This window comes from Simochromis diagramma, unplaced genomic scaffold (genome assembly GCF_900408965.1).
Source record: "Simochromis diagramma unplaced genomic scaffold, fSimDia1.1 OVJJ01000216.1, whole genome shotgun sequence".
Classification (NCBI taxonomy): domain Eukaryota; kingdom Metazoa; phylum Chordata; class Actinopteri; order Cichliformes; family Cichlidae; genus Simochromis; species Simochromis diagramma.
In genome coordinates this window covers 10,637,569-10,658,188 of record NW_024386883.1, presented here as the reverse complement: position 1 = coordinate 10,658,188, position 20,620 = coordinate 10,637,569, and the positions used below count along the sequence as shown (strand labels likewise).

Sequence of the window (20,620 nt, the reverse complement as noted above, 5' to 3'; positions counted from 1 at the left end):
TGTATCCCACCACAGAGGATTTTAAATCAGTCGATATGTGTGCAGACTTTCAGCTTCAAGTTAGGGGGTTTAACAAACATTTTCCACTAACTGTTTAGGAATTACAGCCCTTTTTATACACAGGCTCCAATTGTCAGATTAACTGAACAAACAAATTAACTGAACAAAATAACATCATTTTTAATTTGAAGATTGTTTTTCATTCTTAGTTTCAGTTTCTTCATTTGCAGTCTTTGCGTTGTGACTACCTGAATCCTACAACCTACCAAGGCTTTACTGTTTCTTTTACTTGTTTGTGGGTCTCTCAGCATTCAGTTTTGGATTTAATAACTAAAAGCATGCTCTGCTGAGTTGAGATCAGGTGACTGACTTGACCATTGAAGAATATCCCATTTCTTTGCCTTGAGAAATTTTTGGGTTGCGTTTACGCTTTCCGTCATTATCCTTTAACACTGTGAAGCATCGTCTGATCAGTCGTACAGCATGTGGCTGAATCTGAGTGGAGAGGAAGGCATGCCTTACATGCACATGCCCGTAACATTGTCTCCACCATGTTTGGCAGACTGTTTCTCTCCTCCAAACTTTTATATCAGTCTGGTACAAGGTCTGGGCTTCATTTACACAAAGAGAGAGACTGTGCAGACTCTTTCATATGTTTTCTGGCTTGGTCTAATCTGGTGTTGTTATTCTTGAGTGTAAACAGTGGTTTCTACCTCGTTGTAAACTCTCTGTATTTACATTTAGGAGGGCGTCTCATGATTGTTCACCTTGACCACAATTCGCCTACCTCCTCGACTTCACTTGGTTAGATGTTATGAAGTTGTTTTTCTTAACCACTTGAATAGGATTATGCACTTTGGTTGTCTTCTGTGGCCTTTCGGGGCTTTTGGTGTTACTGAGCTGGTCACTGCAATCATTCTTTTTACAAATATACCATATTTCATTTAACCACTCCTAAATATTTTGCTGTTTCTCTGATAGGTTTACTTTGTAATATTTTAATGGCCTCCCTAATTTGCATTGACATCACTTGAAATTAAAAGCTATAAAATGCAAATTCGGCAGTTTCAATAAACTTCTGATATTATGTCTTCTTCATTTGCCATTGAAATAAAAAGGGATTGAGCCTCACCTGGTCGTGCTGTCACGCAGTCAGTCAATTGTCCAATTCATTTTGAGCCCCTGAAAAGGACACTGTGTGTGTAAAAATGGCTGTAATTCCTTAACAATTAAAGGACTTTTTAAAAAATAAAACCCCTCGAATTTAAGCTGAAAGTCTGCTCTTTGATTACATATAGACATCTTTGATTTAAAATCTTCTGTGTTGGTTCACAGAGACACAAACAAGCAAAAAGTATCTTTGTCCAACAAATTATAGTTATAACTGTACCAAGCTTTAACGTTAGCATTGCTCTAAGTAATTGCTACTGTAAATGATTTGCTTTTTCATGCATATAATCTTTCAGTTACTTTGAACATACATGCTTAAAAATACACAATAACCAAGTCAGTCTAGAAACTCTGTTTAAAATGTCTAAACCTGTGAGAAGCTATCTATTAGGATACGCTTGAGCTTAACATATCAGAGTGTAACTGTAATTTTCACAGTTATTAAAAACCAAATTTTTAACAGGTAACATGTTAACCAAAATATTGGATAGACTGATGTTTGGATCTGATGCCAAGGAAAAGATTTTTAAGATAATCCATCCAAGAGCTGTTTGATTTGATATGGTTGAGGTAGGCATCTGTTGATATTTGCTGGCAAAACAAAACAGCTTTTGGGGAAGTTCACAAAATATCCTTGCCTTTAGGTCGTTGAAGGATAATCTGTGCGTGCACCTAAAACTAGGACCAGCCAATAACTTGCTTATCTGGGTCCTCCAAAAAATTCTGTATAGCCTGAGTGTCATAGAGTAGCAAGAAAAGATGTTATGCTGTAACTTGAATGCCTCACTAGCGGAAAGGATCTCTCCCATCTGTCAATGGATATACTAGTATCCTCTCTGCCCCACTTTCTGATTCGTTCATGTCCCCAGCCAGTTACAAAGTGAGTCACTGAGCTAGACTATGATTTTTCTGCTGCAGAGGGGATGATCTCATAGACATTCCTGGGAATGTGTGTTTTAGACAACTGTAGACATGTGGAGCTCTGTCTGAAAATCTGAGTCACCTTGAATCAGACACCAGCCTATCCTGGTTACTGTGTAACAAAGTGGCACTGATGTCAGCACAAATGCAGCTCAGCATCAGGTATTTTGTGACTGTTTCTGCAAGCCTGTGTAAACTTTGCACAATGAGCTGCTGTGATGTAACAGAGTTGTGAAAACCTGAATGTATGCAGATCGTAATGATGCAAGGTGTGTGATTGTTTTAACAAGAGAGAACAGGAGAACGCGTGAGAGCGCGTGAGAGGGACGTTAAAGAAACATGAATTCATTGGACTTCCTTGAGAAAAAGAAGGCATTTTGATTGATTGCTATTATGTTTCACAGAACATTTGAATATATTATTCTATTGAGATTTAAAGAATTATTCAAGAAACTTTTGAGCATAACTAACATGCAAATTATTTAAGGCCAAACATCTTAGTCAAAATAATTACTTCATTATTGAGTCCCGTCAGACATTTGTCCCACACACAATTTCCTACAATAATGTCTGACATTCTCAGGAGAGGCACAGATCTAAGGTCACAGTGACCTAGTAACTGTATAACATATGGATTTTGAGTTAAAGCTATAAACACATTTTGTGAACCTTTACTTTTAGTTACAGTTAACTGATAAATAAATAATTTAAACATCTGAAAACTGTCTGGAGTTTGTCAACGTGGAAAAAACAAAAAAACTAAAAATTGTAAATACAGGAAATAGTTTTACTATATGGTAATTTGGTAAAAATGTATCATCTTAAATTGCCTGATGAGGCTTTGTTCACATGTTTACTGAGAGTTTGGATGTCTATAAGTCTGCGAGTCAACTGCTCTTAAGAACTTCTGTGTTTTTAATGGAGTATTTATACTGATTTTCCTAAATCTTGCATCTGGCATATGCCCCAAATACAGTAAAACTTCAAAAGTTCTAAACTCAGACTGAAACAAATTAAAAAGAAAACTAAAAGTAAAAGTAAAAGTAGAAACAAAAAGTCAGAATGAGTCAAAACAAAACCTAATTACAAAATACTGCTTTTAACAAAATTCGGACCAGTTCATTCCTGAATCCAGGCGGATATTAGAGCCAGACAGTATTTCCTGCAGGTTCACCTTATATGACAGATTCAAAAGACAAGAGCAGATATGAGATCATAATAACCTTCTGCTTCTTTATTATAATGATGAGAGAATTTTGTCATACTAGCACATGAATTTTTGAGTTAAGGCCACAGTGTGTTTTGTGAAGTGATAACAACCTTGAATTTTGACCCTTGAACCACCGAGTTTGAATCAGTTCATCCATCATTTTATGGCAAATCTGAATCAAGGTATTCCTAAGATATTGTACTCATTGGTTTCACAAAAAAAAATCAAACCATGTATTGGTGATAGCCATTCATGGTTATCACCAATACATGTCCATACATTTGTAAACAGAGTACTGATGTTCTGAAATGTTTGACCAAACAGCATTCACAGACTGCTCTTTACTTGCTTTACTTGCTAACGGGCGACCGTGGCTCAGGGGGTTGGGAACCGTATCTGTAACAGGAAGGTTGCCGGTTCGATCCCCAAGCTCTCTGTCCTGGTCGTTGTGTCCTTGGGCAAGACACTTTACCCTACCTATAGTGGCATTGTACAGCGCTTTGGGTGCCTTGAAAAGCGCTATATAAATCCAATCCATTATTATTATTATTATTATTATTATTATCAAGGGCACATCAAAGGATGACTAACCAAAAACCAAGAAAGGCCGAGACGGCTGTAGATTTATTGAGCAAATCAGCAGGCTGACATCTTCTTCAAAGCCCGTCTGCAGTAAATCTGAGTCAAACTACAAAGACCTGCCATCTCTCTGTTCTTTCCTCCCTGGATGGTCATCATTTTGACGTACCCTCTGCAGAGTCGAAGAAGCCTTTTCAAATCACTGCAAATCTATTTACTCTCTTATTTTCTTTACAAAGCTAAGAAGTACCCGAGGGGAAGCAGGTAAGACGAGCAGTGATGCAATCATGAGCTGTTTTCCTCCACCTGTTTTTTTTCTCTGCAGTCTGGGAGGTTTTTGTCATCTGTGCTATTACACAATCACACAGCTCCTTAATTATTAATAGTTAGAGCATAATAATTATGATTATTATCAGAAAATATCTACAGATGTCCAGTAAATATGTTCTTCTGAAGTGATAAATACATCTAGTAAACAAGGTTTTTTTTTGCCCTAGGTGTTGTTATTCTTATCATTGTTGTTTTTTTAACAGAACACATCTTAGAATGTTTTCACTGGTGTGAATGTCCAAAGAAAATAACTCTGTGAATTGTATTTAAACTTTAAAACACAACAAAACCAGAGGTTGGGTTAATGATATCTGATATTATGTCCTCAACTAGCAGCTATTATAATAACTCAATCTAAGATCTGACTTTAAGTAATGTGAGACAAGTCATGCATAAGACAAATCATCAACCAAATTAGTTGTTTTCTTTAAATCTAGGGACTATTTTATTCCTCTTTGGCTCAATCTCACTATTTTCCTAAATGCAGCATCCACAGCACAGCTGATTTTGGCAATGAAAAGCTTGAGAAACCAAAAGAACATAACCTGCCCAACACCACACAGTAAAAGGACAGTTAATATGTAACTGGTGGACATAGTGGAGCAATTTGCGGCTAAAGAGCCAGATGTTTTCCCCAGGAGCTGATGGACAACAAACAGGGCTAACATGAAAACAAATGTTAGATTTTGTTAGAAACGTGGATCAAAGTGAAAATCAAAGCTAATAATAGGCCTTTCCCCCCCAGATGAGCAAGGGCACATCCTAATAAGTCGAGGCTGACTTTGAATTCAAGCTCAGCTCTCCCAAGGGGAAAGTCCTTGGTTTAAACCATTGTGCGCCACAAAATCTTACGCTCTGTGAGTGGCCAAAATCTTACGTCATGGCCTCGATTTTCTATACCGTGAATAAAGTGCCTAGGGGAGGAGGTGCAGGAGTCTAGTTTCCTGTTAGACCACTTGAATTACATACACTGAAAGGCTGGAGGGTTCTTTTTTTCCCCAAGATTGCCAAAAAAAACGTCACCTACACCCAGCCCTTCCCACCATGGAGAAGGTGAATGAGAGCTAGAAAAATAGAAGCAATCACTGTCAGTGAATGACGGTTCGTGTTACCCATATTATCCTTTCCTTTCTACAGGAGGAGGTGTGTTCTTTCTCTTTTGGTGGTTTTTCTTGTCTTTGTCTTTGCATTGTTTAGGGAACCCTTAACTATCTGCCCTCTACTTTCACCCCATATTCTTCAGCATTCATTACTTTTATTTGTTCTCTATTTTTTTAGGAGTTACTTAGCACTCATTAAAAAAATCCTGCATGTATCATTTTAATACCAGAATCTCATGAGGCAAGCTTTAAAAGAAAAACCACAATTTTAAAAATTCCTGCAAGCAAATCTTGCAGCAGATGTAGCTCCTGATTGGTAACAGATTTACCGCATTCACGGGAAAAAGTTTGACCCTGCTTTTCAGATCACACCACATTTGGTAGCTGTATGTCCCTGCATTGAAAATGGTTAGAGCTTTGTAATGGCAAATGCTGGAAACAATGGTGACACGTACAGTGCTGGAGCACCTCATGGGGAAGCAAAAAGCTGCAAGGAAATCATGAAGCTTAATTCATGTGGCAACAATATTGCTGAGTCAGAAATGAAAAACAGATGACGCTATAACAAAAGACCACCGCGGCCCCATGGCTGCCTCAAAAGAATGCTGCAGACCTATACACCTAACATTAGCAAGATGATATGAACATACAGAAAATACATTTATGTTTACCTATATCTGAAGATGTACATGCCTATTCCACGGGTACTCCTACATCAAAATTTTAAACCCTATATGTTCTGATTGAGAGGCTAATTGTGAGCAGGTGTTTGCGTTTATATAAAATGCTGCTAAAATGTGATATGATGGACATCAGATTGAACTCAAATTCATGCAACTTCATTTTGGAAAAGCATTTCGGTATTGAGGTTTTAATTTGCCGAGCTCGTGAGAAAGTTGTTAAAGGATATGTTACGAAGTAATTCATCATCAAGCTGGCTACATTTACTGGACACACACATGCACACTGACCAGATGCTGGCAATGAATAATTGATCTGGTGCATTGCTGTTGTTGGAAATAACAAACAGATGCGAATGGATCTTTGAAAGGATTGTCCAAAATTCTGAGTTACAAGTGAACAAGGATCGTACATCCGCCAATGTGCTGGCACGAAAGCAAGAGAGGCCAAGTTTGACAAACGACCTTTCAGTTAAACAATAAATTATAATTCTGTAATGGTTTATTGTAACATTTATTATGATATTTGTATTGCGGTATAATAGTTTGATTCCTTTATATCTAATCCTGTAGCATTTATTTGTCTTGCTCAGCATTTGACAATCAAATGAAAAGTTCTTGGTAACTAATTCCATGCTTTTTCCTTTACAGGCGGGGTGCAACAGCTGGGTGTAAAGCAGTCAAAGGAATATGGAAGATCAGGACCTGAGCCACTAATTGTGGGTAGTCAGATACTTTAAGCTTATTACAAAACCAAGCATAAATATTAACAGTATGGCAGCGTGTTAATGGGGTGTTCACATGTGGATTAGTTTATGTTATTGTTTAGTTTTAGTTGGATGAAAAACAATAACCATGATTTTAGATGATACTAAAGCTGGCTATTAGAAAAGTTTGATGAGATGGGGACGTTTACCTTATGTAGACAGGAGGAAAAATTGTTACCTTTTTTAAGCATTTGCAAACACCAGACCATTTTGCATTTTTCCATACAGTTTTGTTCCCCTTCTTTAATCATATTGTTATTACTTAGCTCAACAATAAATAAATAACTTTAATCCAAATCATTGTTATATTTGTATTGGAGCTGTCCATGAATCATGTGGCAACTCATTGAACTGTTTTGTTTTTTCAGTGATGATTTGCAAATGTGGACGGCACAGACTTCCTTTTTCTCACATACAGAGTATCTGATGAACATACACATGTATATGCTTACAGTCAACTATCCACTGAAATGAGTTTCAGATAACTTACCTACAAAGTCACAAAGAAAAAAAACACAAATTGACACCAAGACGACTCTTTGAACCTAAATGAGCCAATCTAAACTACTCATCAGACAGTGCTATAAATTCCTGTGCACAGTTAGCACAGCTGGTATAGTTGAGCCCGACAGCAAATTATTTCACAAAAATCAAAATTAGTCAAAATTATTAGCGCTCCTGATGCTAATAATCAATTTTGTATCCTTTTAGCTGTTTGTTGTTGTAGTTTTTAACAAGTCTCACACGTGTCTCCTCTGAATAATACCAGCCCATTCTTCTTTGGCAGATCTTTTGAGCTCCTCCACCTGTATTGGTCTTCAGGCCTGGGCCTTGGTCTTAAATTCACCCCTCACATTTTCAATGAGATTCGAGTCAGGGCTTTGTGCAGGCCATTCAGTAATGGTCATTTACTGTAAGTCTTCTGGAGGTAGGTTTTCACCAGAAGTGACGTAAGCGTGCTCTGTCATGTCGAAAGAAGGTTCTTGAGGTTTCCTTGAGGTTTCCTTCAAGATCACAATGTTGCAGCACATCATTGCATAGAAATGATTTGTGCTGTGGCTCAATTTAAAAAAAAAAAAAAGAGTCATTTTCTCCCTTGTGCTGTTAAAAACTTTTACATTTCAGCTAGCACTACTTAATTTAATTTTAATTTTCAGGAGTATGCGTGCTGTCTGTAAATGTCAATTCACACATATTTGTGTGTAGTTTGGCTGTTTATTAGATTTAAACCAGAGTTCTGTTTATGCAACCAGCCCCAGTTTATGAGTAAAGTTTATCTGAGTAGTCTTGAAAAGACATTAAGGAAAACAAACTACCTACAGAGATAAACAGTTTGCATCTCAATGTCAGATTTTATCTACTACACAAATAATTGAATGCAGTTGTGGTTCCATGTGGAAGATGGCTTTCTCCGGAACAAAGTAAAATTCACTTAAAACCAGGAACTAGACCCCTGCTGGTTGAGATAAAGATAAATTAAATGAAGGGAAACTCTGCTCCGGGCCTCTAGTTAGCCTTTTAAATCATCTGATCCTGGTTCCGCTCTAAATGAATCATTAGCAAATGCCCCACATGCAGATATTAGACCCGATCAACACTCTAACAATGCCTTCTTTGTCCTGTGCTGGACGTTTCTGATCTGGGAAAGACAAACACATGTTTTCCATGTGTGCACGTGCCAGCTGTTGACAACTGAGTTCAGCACATTCACGGCTTTGTTTGTACTTCCAGTAGGACAATACTGCAGAGTGAGCTATTGATCCCAGCTGGCAAACCTGCCTTTTTGACTGTCCGTCTGTTTATGTACATATTTAGCGTGACTTCTAATGTTGTATATGAGCATGTATACCAACTGCATACTAAGATGAATATATGACACACATATAATGCAAAACATAACACTACATACAACATTTTGACTCATTAAATAATCAACATAAATTAATGCAATCAAATAATGATACAGTTGTCTGATGCAAAGTGTGTGCACATCTGTGGATCTTTATAATTACTTTATGACAACTTTATAATTCAAAATAAAGATATACCTTTGTATTATTAAGCATTAAACAGTGCAATAGTAAAGATTAAATAATACAGAAAGTTACTGATTTATCTTAAATATGCTTCATTCTACTGCTGTTTGTTCCCTGGTAATAAATTTTACAACCAAAGATTTTACAAACAAAGATTTTACAACCTTAAAGCTTCAATCACTCTTTAATCACTTGGTTAGCTGTGGAAGTGAATTGGAAATTTTGGTGTGCGGGTGGGAATGATGCCAAACTCACTCTTTAACTGTGCACAAGAGATATTGGTTTGACTGTTTGTATTCCTAAGACAGTGTTTTGTAATCATTCTGAAAATGTTCTTTAGATTAGATGAAACTTTATTAATCCCTCGGGTGGGTTCCTCCGGGAAATTCAGTTTCCAGTAGCACAGCACCGACAGAAGTTGCATGTTACAGATACAATAAGGGGAATGAGAGTAAGGATATAAGCATAAATATACCATATATATACATATACACATATATAAATAAAGAATATATAATAGGGATAAATAGGATTGCACATTTGAGTGAGTACGCATTATAAAGTAGGATGAAAAGGAAAAACATGAATCAAAGATAAGCTCTCTGAAGACACTCTTATAGAGAGAGAGCTTAGTCTGTGTCACCTGTGTTGCAGCTGAATACAGCTTAGCTTTTATTAAGTCACTTGTCAAAGATTTCTCACGAGGGCTGCTATAGTTCCATTTAGAAACTGGACAGTTAATTGTCTTGGAAATGTGGTATATGAATGATCAACACTGTAATATGAGTCTGGAACCTTGACACCTTAAACATTCATCCTTCTTTTAAAGGTTAAACCAAACGTCCTCTGTAATTCTCATTTGATGAGTTTCATGTAGGAGTTGATATTTTTGATGTTAATGATCTAGCAGCCCACTCAGCAAGCAGAGTGCTTCTAAACACCAGGGTCTGATTTCATCACAACACTAGTGCAACTCAACAGTGCGTGACCACCCACACAAACAAATCTGCACACACACACGCCTCCACTTTTCTCGGCAAGTCGGGTCAGGAATATCAGATAAGCAATTGTATGGTAGACTTTACAACAAGACCTGGATGCCGGAGCAACTTTCACATGGATAGATCTGCGCGCACACACACACACACACACACACACACACACACACACACACACACACACACACACACACACACACACACACACACAATTTGTTTTTCCCACGAGGCACTGACACCAACAGTCAGTTATTTATAGCAGTTCCTGTTCTACCTCTTTCGAGACTGTGTTATGAGGATTTGGTCCTGCTGGGTATAAAACTATATATATATTTTGCACCAGAAAGGTGATTCTGTAAGAGCTATTAGCTATTATATTTTAGGATAGTGTGCAGTGTGTCCTTAAAAACGGAAATGGAGGATAGCAGAAGATATGACAGACCTAAAAAGAAAACTGCAGCAGATCAACAGCATCTAAAAATCATGTCCACAAGAAATCGGGAGCAAAAATCCAGCAAAGATGTGACACAGAACATGAAAGATGCTGGGCCTGGTCTTGGCCTTCAGGTGATCCATCTATTTTTCGCTGAAACATGATCATAAATGGAGTCAGTGGAAGGGCGGCTGTCAAGAGGCTGTAAAGGGAAACGTGGAAAAAACATTGAGGTCTGCCAAATATACAGAAATTGGACTAGAATTCAGTAGCAACGGGTCTTATGGGGTGATGATTTTGGTTGAAATGATCGTCAGTATATACAGAGGACGTCAGGAGAGAGGGTCAAGATTGAGCAAAACACTATGGAGGCTCGGCCATGGTTTGAGTTTGCTTTCAGCCAAACATCTTATCACCTGTTGTCAGAGTAGATAGAACTGTAAATGCAGAAAAGTACAGTTAGATTTTTCTTCTTGAAAGCATCTGATTAGCAATGAAAGTGATTCCAAACACATGCCAGTACAGTCAAAGCATACCTGGAAAGAAAAACACACATAGGAACACCATCAGTCATGGACTGGTCTCCCAACTCAACATTAATGAAGCAGTGTGGGATGATCTTGACAGAAAGCAGAACAAAAGGTTGGCAATATCAAAAGAAGAGATTCCTTCAAGGAGACCGGAGAAGTATTCCCAAAGACTATTCAAAGAAATTACGATTTGTTTAGGAGAGTTCAGACTGTGTTGAAGAATAAAGTTGGCCATGCAAAATATTATTTTTTAAGCTCTGTTTTTGCCTTATTTACTGTTAGTTTATGTTTGTACCTATTTCCCAGTTTCCTAGAAAAATATAAAGAAGAGAGAGTGGCTCAATGCTTTTGCACAGTAGTGTAAGTTCAAACAGAATCCTCCACAGACTCTTAACAATCTACAGAAAGTGTGTAATGAGTAAAAATTAAATTGTTACAAAGGCAAAAAAAGAGAGAACAAAATCTGTTTTGATTTAAACAACTGGCCATACATATATATTTGAATAAAACATACATGATATAATGTATTTAATTTGTTGTGCAGAATAAAAGTGTTCCTTTTTTGCACTTTTGTGACTGAACTCTAGCTAAACCTTTTCTGGTCATGTTGTGGAAAATGAGCATGCCCTAAAAGACCAGTTAATGACTCATATTTTAACAAATGTATACATTCAACATGTAAGTGAGGGGAACAGCCCAGTCAGTGCTGTAGTTTATGAGGAATGCTTGTCTGTGGGATGAATTACAGCTACTGGTCAGCAGCTGCTTTTTAAAACCCACCTTCATCACCCACACACTACACACAAACACACAATAACAAGACCCACTAACAAGCAGACCATAGTGGTACACTGAGTGAGTTCTTGTTTAGATGAGCCGCCTGGCTTCCCAAAAACATCCAGGCAAAAACACGCTAAAACAAAAAGAAAGGATCTGTGTGGTCTATGATTAAAACCCTGGAAACTAAATTGTTGATATAAATGTGACTGCATAAACAATGTACCTCCTAGCCTTCCTACTATATGTGTTCTTCCCTTTTTTTGACTACTTTATCCTAACTCTTTGCAGGAATGCCAAATAGCGGTAGTGAGAAAGAAACATGAAAGAGATGACCAAACAGTGCACAGACATCTAAAGCCATATACCCACAAACTCTCAGGAAATTAACCAGTCTTGCTTTTGTTTCAGTTTATGTCCTAAAAGCTTCTTTATCTGCATTCATCTCTTTGCACTTAATCCATTACCTGTGCTGAACCAGGCTGTAGAATGGAAAGGGAGCTCTTCCAATATATTTACAAGGTACCGTAGCAAACGTTTCATTCACTATGCAGGTAAAAGTGTATGTTTAAAGCTTCCGCACATGTTTGCGGGATGTGTGAATTGTTTAGATGAGGGGGGAGCTGAACAGACATCCCTGAAGAATGCTCTTAGAACCTGTTTATAGCCTTCTGGGGGCTTCAGGGACTTCGGTGGCTTTAGGAAGACTGAAAGAGGGAGAGTTAAACTCCTTTGCATAATGACTTCCAGACTATCGCGTGTTGCTTCTCTTTTATGCTGCATACCCCTGTCAGGGTCCATCAACAAGTTTATCCCTCTGTGAGACAAACGTTTTATGGCACAGATTTAGGGTTTGACTGATTTATGTCTCAGACAAAACTGCTTGGCTTACTAGAAAAGAAAGAGCAAGACCGTACAGATACATCAGATACATTCAGAAAATGTTATTGTTAAAGCTTTTCATGGTGGAGCAAGAAAACAGAGAATTCATGTATGTATTCTAATTTCTTCATGCTTGAAGATCATGCACAGCTAACTTTATTTTTCCAGGAGATGGGAACAAACCACGCTTTTTGCCCTGTGGCAGCTGGGATAGGCTCCAGCCAGCCTGCAACGCTGAATCAGATAAAACCTCAAGAAAATGGATAGATAAATGAGATAAGATGAGGTTGTGCTATTACAAAAATTGTTATTTTGTGAACATTACCCCATCTTCCTCCCGTAGTTCAAAAAACTTATTGTGTAGAGTAAAACACTCTCCAGTGCTCACATTTTCCAAATACATATTCGTTTTTTTTTCCCTATAATCTGATAATAATGATGTTTCTCCGGCTTACGTGCAGAGTGTACAGAACCTGCTTCCTTTCTGATGAGTAAGTCAGCATTTTGTCAGTCAAAGTCAGCACTTACGAGTAAAAAGGGCCAGCTGAGTTTTGGGTATCGTGGCGGATCAGCCCCTGCCAAGAGTAACAACCCATTCTTTTTGCACCATTCCCCGGGAGGGATAAAACTTTTCAAATTTAAGTAAGTTCCAGTAAAGTCAAATATATTTCCCAAACGACCCCCCCACCCCACCCCCCCCCCCAAAAAAGGCCTTCATACATAAATGCAAAAATGGAAAATGCTCACACTGACTGGAAATTTTTGGAAATCACTCAATAGCTAGATCCCAACACTCGGGCCACTTTAGGTCCATTGCAGGCTTCTAGTGAGATGTAATGATATAACTGAATCTCCACTCTCTCTACATTGAAAAGCTAACTCATTTACAGGTGCGCTAAAGTTTGCCCTCTGGGTTGTTTTGATTAGCTCTTTCAGATGGTTCTGCTGAGTTTGGTGACATCATGTCTGCCCTGGTTTAAAACTCTGAAAGAAAGAAAAAATCAGGACTGCAGACAGACACAATAATTTCAGTTCTGCTTCTAAGGGTTTATTCATAGAGAAACACTAGAAAGTACCTAAATATAACTGGCTGAATGAGATATCTGATTGGGACAATTCAAACATTTTTCTTTCTCTTTCACTTCTGCCTAACTCTATCGCTGTCATTCTCCCAGAAATCTGCCGTACTTTCTTCAACTGGCTGTCGTTTTAGGCACACGCAGTTTTTTGGACTCAAGTGAGCAGTTTGGTTTTGCATGAAATCTGAAGAACACCTAGGGGCCTGCTGTCTTACTCTCTGCGCAAGCTACTCTTTGAAAGGTTGCCATCCTCCCTCTGCTCCTTGATTACTTGAGCACATGTTTGAGGGAGTGTATTTTTCTATGATTCTCTGTGCTGTTACCAGTCAAGCACCCTTTTCTAAATGAGAACAAAGTGCTCTGGATGTCAGTATAACCTGACAGCCAGCAGCAGTGCTACAAATCCAGGGTCATGCAAAACTATGCTTTTGTGGATTTAGTGGTCTCATAATTTACACATTGGAGATGATCTGACCACCTTGTTCACTCGGAACATTTTAAATGCCAAGCTGTGAGTCAAGTTTAATTGTGTAGTCTTGAGCCACAAAGATGATCTCGTAAGACTGTATATTACTCACGTTCTGAGTGTAATGTATCCTTTTTTTAAATTAATGGAACTTGAAAAATGAGATAAAGACAATAAACATGTTAATAACAAATGAAACAAATACTCAAACACGGGAGAGGCAACACAGCCAACTGGGTCATGGAACACCAGTCACCTACCAGTACAAGAAGAGCCAGCCAGCATCTGTTAATCTGCCTTTCTCATTTGTGTCTTTTATTGCTGTGGGAATTTATGAAACAGCAGACAGAAGGGAGGTTTCCAATCCTTGTGCGGTATTAAGTGTGCAACCAATGGCCCTCTGTGGACTAAGAGTTGTTCTCTCTAGAGAAACAACCTCTTGGGTCATGTTTGTAAAGGTTTACTTGGTCTTCCCCCAGACGATGACTGCTTTGTTTATGTAATAAAGTAACTTACACAGTAAAAAGAATTTAAATATTAAAAATAAAATAACAGAACAGTGCATCATTTTAAAATGGAAGAATTTACCATGTAATTTTTTGTGGATATTTTCGCATAAGCTTTTTAACCACAAATTCACTTTTGTCATTTTTTTTCATTAACAGAAACTTTTTTTAATGAAAAAAGGAGCAGATTAATTACTGGCAGAAACATGATTTGTTTTGTTTGACTTTTTTCTTGCTTATTTCTTTTTTTTTTTTTCATGTTTTCTTCACAGTGTGGGCCCAGACCATGATCCTAGGCACGCAAAAAATACAGTTTACATGAAAGATTTATACAAAAAATAGATGCAGCCGAGCGTTAAAGACTTTTTATGTTATTTTAATGTTGATCATTCTTCTTACTTTTGAGTATAAATGATTAGCTAAATAGCCTAAAATACTTCTACAAAGTAGTTGCCTTGCTCTGCAAATATCCTCTGGCCTTTGGAAAAGTTTGCTCTTCATTTGGCCAACTGGTAAAATTTGAAATTGTTTAATTTTTTTAAATATTAAAAGTATAGCCATATTTTCTTTATGGTTTCTAAAGCCATAAAAAGATCAATTAAAATAAGAGCTAATGTGTTTTATTGCACATCCATGCCATTAAAAAAGGTCTCTTTTTATTTTTCCCAACAAAATATAAGTTTGAGTCAAATTTCCCATTAATGTCAGTGCAATATATATTGAGTCATATAACATGCATCTTGAAGGAAGTCTCTTTAAAATAAATTATCCACTAGAGCCTGGTAGGTCAAGGAAGGCCTCACCCACGTGCCCTTCCTCTTGTATTTCACAATAAGTTACAACCTGTTGGTGCATCTGCCTAAGCTGCCTGTTCTTTCATTAGAAAGAGCTGTGTCAATATTAGTGAAGTTGTAATTCACTGTTATGCTGAATGGTTAGATAATGCTTCCATGACAGGAGGATTTGAGGAGTCAAAGGAGGTGTGTGCTAACGCATATGCTTCAGTGCACTCACTCGCAAACTCACTTACGTGCTTGTACAGTACCCACAAGTACCCACAATAAAGGAGGGGGAAGGACAGAGAAAGACAGAAACACAAATGTACAGAAAGTTATACAGGAACGAAACACTATGTGTGTTTAACGTGTGGCCTCTGTGGTTTCTTGGGATTATTTCTAAATTTGTATTATTGAAAGATAGATAGATAGATCAGCAATTAAAACATCATTGTTAAAAGTAAAAGTACCACAGGTTTGCAGGACCCACTGCACCAGCATAAGGTCAGACAGTGGGTTCAAGGATGTCATCCCAATACTCAATGACAGTCAGGGTGCTGCTGCCTAGCCTGTAAAGGTCCATCCGTTTCTGATTATTTGATAGAGAAGTTTACACCAGTGCCCTGCAGGATATCATTTTGTTATGCTTTGACGGTGCTCATCCTGTTCCTCCTTGCACAAAGGAGATATCCGTCCTGCTGATGTGTTAAGGACCTTCTACAGCCCCTTCCAGCTCTCCTAGAGTAACTGCCTGTCTCCTGTAATCTCCTCCACACTCTTGAGACTGTGCTGGGAGACACACCAAACTTTCTGGGGTTGATTTCATTAACACAAAAGCAGCTAATTGACAACTGATTAACAACCTCCTCTGCTACTTAACTGACCTTGTAAAAAAAAACCAGAAGTTTAACTGACTTCATGCTATACAATGAATAAAAAGTGTTCCTTTATTTCATTTTATTTGTATGATTTACCAGAGTTAATGCTGCCCATTCCCAAATTTCTAGGGTTATTTCCAGTTTTTCCTGTTATCCTCAAGTGTATTGGTTAATTTAGGGTTGTCTGAATTAATATGAGTTCTTCTAACTGCTTCTTCTGATGTATTTTATTGACTAATCACTGATTCTCATGCTGAACAGTATTTAGTCTGGCACTCCCTTTAACCTTTATTGATTTATTGCTGTTCTTTTCAGTAAAACACCTTGAGGCCACTTTTTGTTTTGATTGGTATTATTTGCAGACTTGGACAGAATGGTCTGCACAGTTAAAAGACACCCACCCCTAATGGGTCTGACTTGTTTTTGACCTTAAATGACCCATAGTTGTAAAAATTATGTTTGTCTGCCAGATAGCCAGGCCTGTCCAGGGTGTAACTCTCATGCGACCTTTGCTGACCTGGACAAGATAAGTGGGTATCAAAGAGAAAAAGGTCCACATTGTGTCAGAGAAGCTGTCAATAACACACCAGTCAAGCCAACTTTGCAATGGATTCCTGTGATTTTTTTTTAAGGGTATCTGGTGTCAAACACCACCCATTTGGGAATCCTAGCTCCTAAAAACAAATGTTAGGGATTACTTCCAAATACTATTTGACATCTACGCATTACCCCTCATGTCCTGAGGGGGCTCGTTTGGTTTGTGTTGATAGACAGCTTGTGTAATCCAATCCTCAGGTACTGCAACCTGTCCAGAGTCATTACTTTGTGCTGAAGTACACACAATGCTGCTTTTTAATGTAAATTGGTAGTGATTTGCCAGACATCATTGGTTGTAAAAAAAAAAAAAAAAAAAAATATCTCATTACCAGATAGAGAAAAAAATGCAAGGAAGACACTTTTTTTTTCTGTTTCTTACAGGATTGTTCACTGTTGAGCTCTTGAACTCTGCTGATGATGAGTGATTGCAGCTGCTGAAACCCAAAACTTGCTCTCTGTGTGTTCGCTTTCAAACACTCTGCCACACACGTACGTACCAGAGATAAGGCGTACAGCACATACAAAGAGCTCACACACACTCAAGTGCTATGCTTTCTCTCAATGTGTTTCCTTTCTAAATCACCCATACATAATAAGGGAGCTTCTTGTGGCCTTTCTGATGCACAACTTACCAGCTTGAGCCTAGAGGATGAACTTTGATGTTAAGAAACATGTGGAAAACCTTGATCTCAAATAAATGAATAGATCAGAGTAGATGATTGGCTTGTTGTGGTTATTTTGTCATCAGGTGACACATTGGCATTGGCATTGATCTAGAAAACATATTTTGAGGAAATGTTTCCACATAGTGTCTTCAAGAACGTAAATCAAAAAGGAATGACATAATCTTCATACTCTCAGATGGGTTTCTGTTGGACAATATGACATGCCAAGCATTCACTTCCTCTCATGTAATTGCTGAATCAGTTTCACAGTCTGTGTTTTTCAGGAACAAACTGTATGTTGAGGTATGAAAATGACTGGTTTGTTTGTCATTGCTGAAGCATGACAGCATGGGGAAATTGCTGTCATTATTTCCTAGCAATAAAAGAGTCCTGTTATGTCATCGGCAAGTTTCAATCTGCATTATTATCCTGTAATCAGTCAGATAAGCTGTTTCATGTGTATTTTAATTGGAAATGTAATGGAGAACATCTTCTGTGTGCTAAAACCAGCACAATGCGAAGCAGGTGAAGACCAACACCTGTTGACCAAACAACAAGAAAACAGTTTTATTGGTTGCACAAATCTTGTTTAACCTGTGCCCAGGACACAGGTTAGATATTTCTACTAGCTGTGACTGGCTCAACTAATTAACCATTACTCCTTCAAAGAATTCAAAATATGTTGCAACGGATAAGGCTGTATATTAGCATGAAAACATAAACAGTCAAACTCATGTGTCATTTAATGACAATGATAGTCTAATATATTTTATATTTCTTATTCATTACTTTTTACTTTTTTTTTTAATACTAACACTTTTTTTTTTTTCAAAATGTGCCACTGTTTGTTGTTCATTGTTAGCACAGCATGTGAGGCTGGCATGACTGCAATATTATTACGCTTGCACAAGAAAACAAAATAACAATTAAAGTTTTGACTCTTGAATCTTGCATAAAAGGGTTTCTGGGAGACAGTCTGTACTAATTCCTGCTATGCAGGCAGAAAATAACTTGGTGAAGGGGCCTGAGGCTGTGAAAGCAGGTTTGTTTATCCATCCACTGAACACTGATGACACCAAGTGGACCTTAGTGAACAGTGCATCAATGTTGTTAAAAAGCTGAGGTTGAAAGTTTACACACACTCATTTTCCTTCCCAGGGAGTGATTTACAGCATACACCTTTAATGACTTAAAAAAAAAAAAAATCCAACTTGTGAAGCAAGTGGTACCTCACCCAGATGATTTTGGTAGCTATTAAGAAGCCAGGATTGGGTATTTGACTAACTTTTTTGGCAGAATTGGCAAAGTTCTTTAAATTAGTTGGTGTCAGACCTGGGTTGAGGCTGTTGCTGGGGATCATTGTCCTGTTTGAACTGTGTCCAAATTTCAACCATCTAGCTCTTCAATTTGGATGTAGTTCTACTTCTCCTCATTTTTGAAATATACCAGGACCACTGGCAGCCCAAGATCATGAAGCTACTGTCACCATCCTTAAAAGCTGCTAAAGTATTCTTAGATTTAAAAGCCTCACCTTTACGCCTCCAAACTGTTGTCACTGTGGCCTGATAGTTTAATCTTTGTCTCATTTGACTCTAAAACCTTTGTCCAAAAGTTGGTCTGCACAGCCATGAGGGCAGCTGCAAATTTCAGTCATGCTTGAATGTGCTGATTTTGGAACAGAGGCTTTATTGGTCATCCCATTTCAGTTTGTGGTGATTCCCCAGCAACTCATTCACAAACTGGATCTGATGGGGATCAGCACCTCACTGTGTAACTGGCTGCTGGATTTCCTGACAGGAAGAAAGCAGACAGTACGGGTTGGCAGCAACACCTCCAGCACAAGAACACTGAATACAGCGGCTCCCCAAGGATGTGTGTTGAGCCCCCTTCTCTTCACTCTGCTGATGCACGACTGCACACCATCACACAGCTTCAGCCTTTTCATAAAGTTTGCAGACAGCTGTGGGAGGTCACATCAGCAACGACGATGAGACCTACTACAGGAGTGAAGTTAAACATCTGGCCGAGTGGTGCAGCAACAACACCTTGTACCTGAATGTGGAGAAGACTAAGAAGATCATCATAGACTTTAGGAGACCCTGCACACCCCACTAACCATCAATGGTGCTGCTGTGGAGAGGGTAAGCAGCACCAAGTTCCTGGGTGTGCACATCTCAGAAGATCTCTCCTGGTCAAAACAAAAAAACCAAAACACTGCATCACTGGTCAGCAAAGCCCAACAGCGAGTCTACTTCCTCTGCAAACTGAGGAGAGCAAGAGCCTCAACCCCCATTATGAGCACCTTCTACAGAGGCACCATTGAAAGTATCCTCACCAGCTGCATCACTGTGTGGTATGGCTCCTGCACTGGGTCCTGCTGAAAAAAGTTACAACAGTAGTGAGAGCATCGTGGGTACTTCTCTTCCCTCCCTCCAGGACATCTACTGCACCCGCCTCTGCATTACAGGTGACTCCACTCATCCATCCAACAGCTTCTTCAGTTTGCTGCCATCAGGAAGGAGACTGAAGAGCCTCCAGGCTAGAACCACCTAGCAGACTGAGAGACAGCTTCGTCCATCAGGCTGTCAGGATGCTGAATTCACTCCATGCTCTCACACACACGAATTTCAGACCTGCATTCACTTCTTCCCTCTGAACCCTCAACCCCCCCCCCAAAAATACAAATTCCGACCCACCACCATTCAACTGGACTTTCCCATTGTTCTGAGTATTGGTCAATCCAATGAGTGCTGTCAAACAAATCCTTTTTATGCTGCCAATGAAAAATAACCAGATGTATGCAATCATGATCAACTAATCAACTAATGAGTAATTAATCAGTTTGGGCCTTGTGAAGCTAAAAGACATCATAGAGTCTTCAGCATCATTATTAAAAGATTTTGGCGAGTTCAAACATGTGTATCCAATTCTTGCTTCTTAAAGTCATTAAACATGTAAGCTGTAAAATCATTAATTTAAGACCACATCTCTGTAATTCTTTCTTCACATTTAAATGTTAAAAAACACAACTTTAAAAAGTTAACTGTTAACAGTTTGGATTTTTTTCACTTCTTTGCAGTTTTCACCGTGGAAATTGTGTAGAAATTAAAAATAATCTCTGTTTGTTTGGGGTTTTTTTTTTTTTACATAAAGTACAAAGAGACGGATGCGGAACACGTTAGTTTTGTCTTCCTTCGGTTAAAAGACCCTATTCGTATGAGTAATGATGAGTCATGATGA

At 38.3% G+C, this 20,620-nt stretch overlaps 1 protein-coding gene across 3 annotated transcripts in view; it reads left to right on the top strand.

Moving 5' to 3' along the window:
* The window catches only part of p4ha2 (procollagen-proline, 2-oxoglutarate 4-dioxygenase (proline 4-hydroxylase), alpha polypeptide 2), a 44,303-nt gene that overhangs the window by 246 nt on the left and 23,437 nt on the right, over positions 1-20,620 (top strand). For all 3 annotated transcript variants that reach the window (XM_040032228.1, XM_040032230.1, XM_040032229.1), the window contains exon 2: positions 6,642-6,709. In XM_040032228.1, coding sequence (XP_039888162.1) covers positions 6,642-6,709 — 68 coding nt within the window. The remainder of the gene's footprint in view (positions 1-6,641; positions 6,710-20,620) is intronic.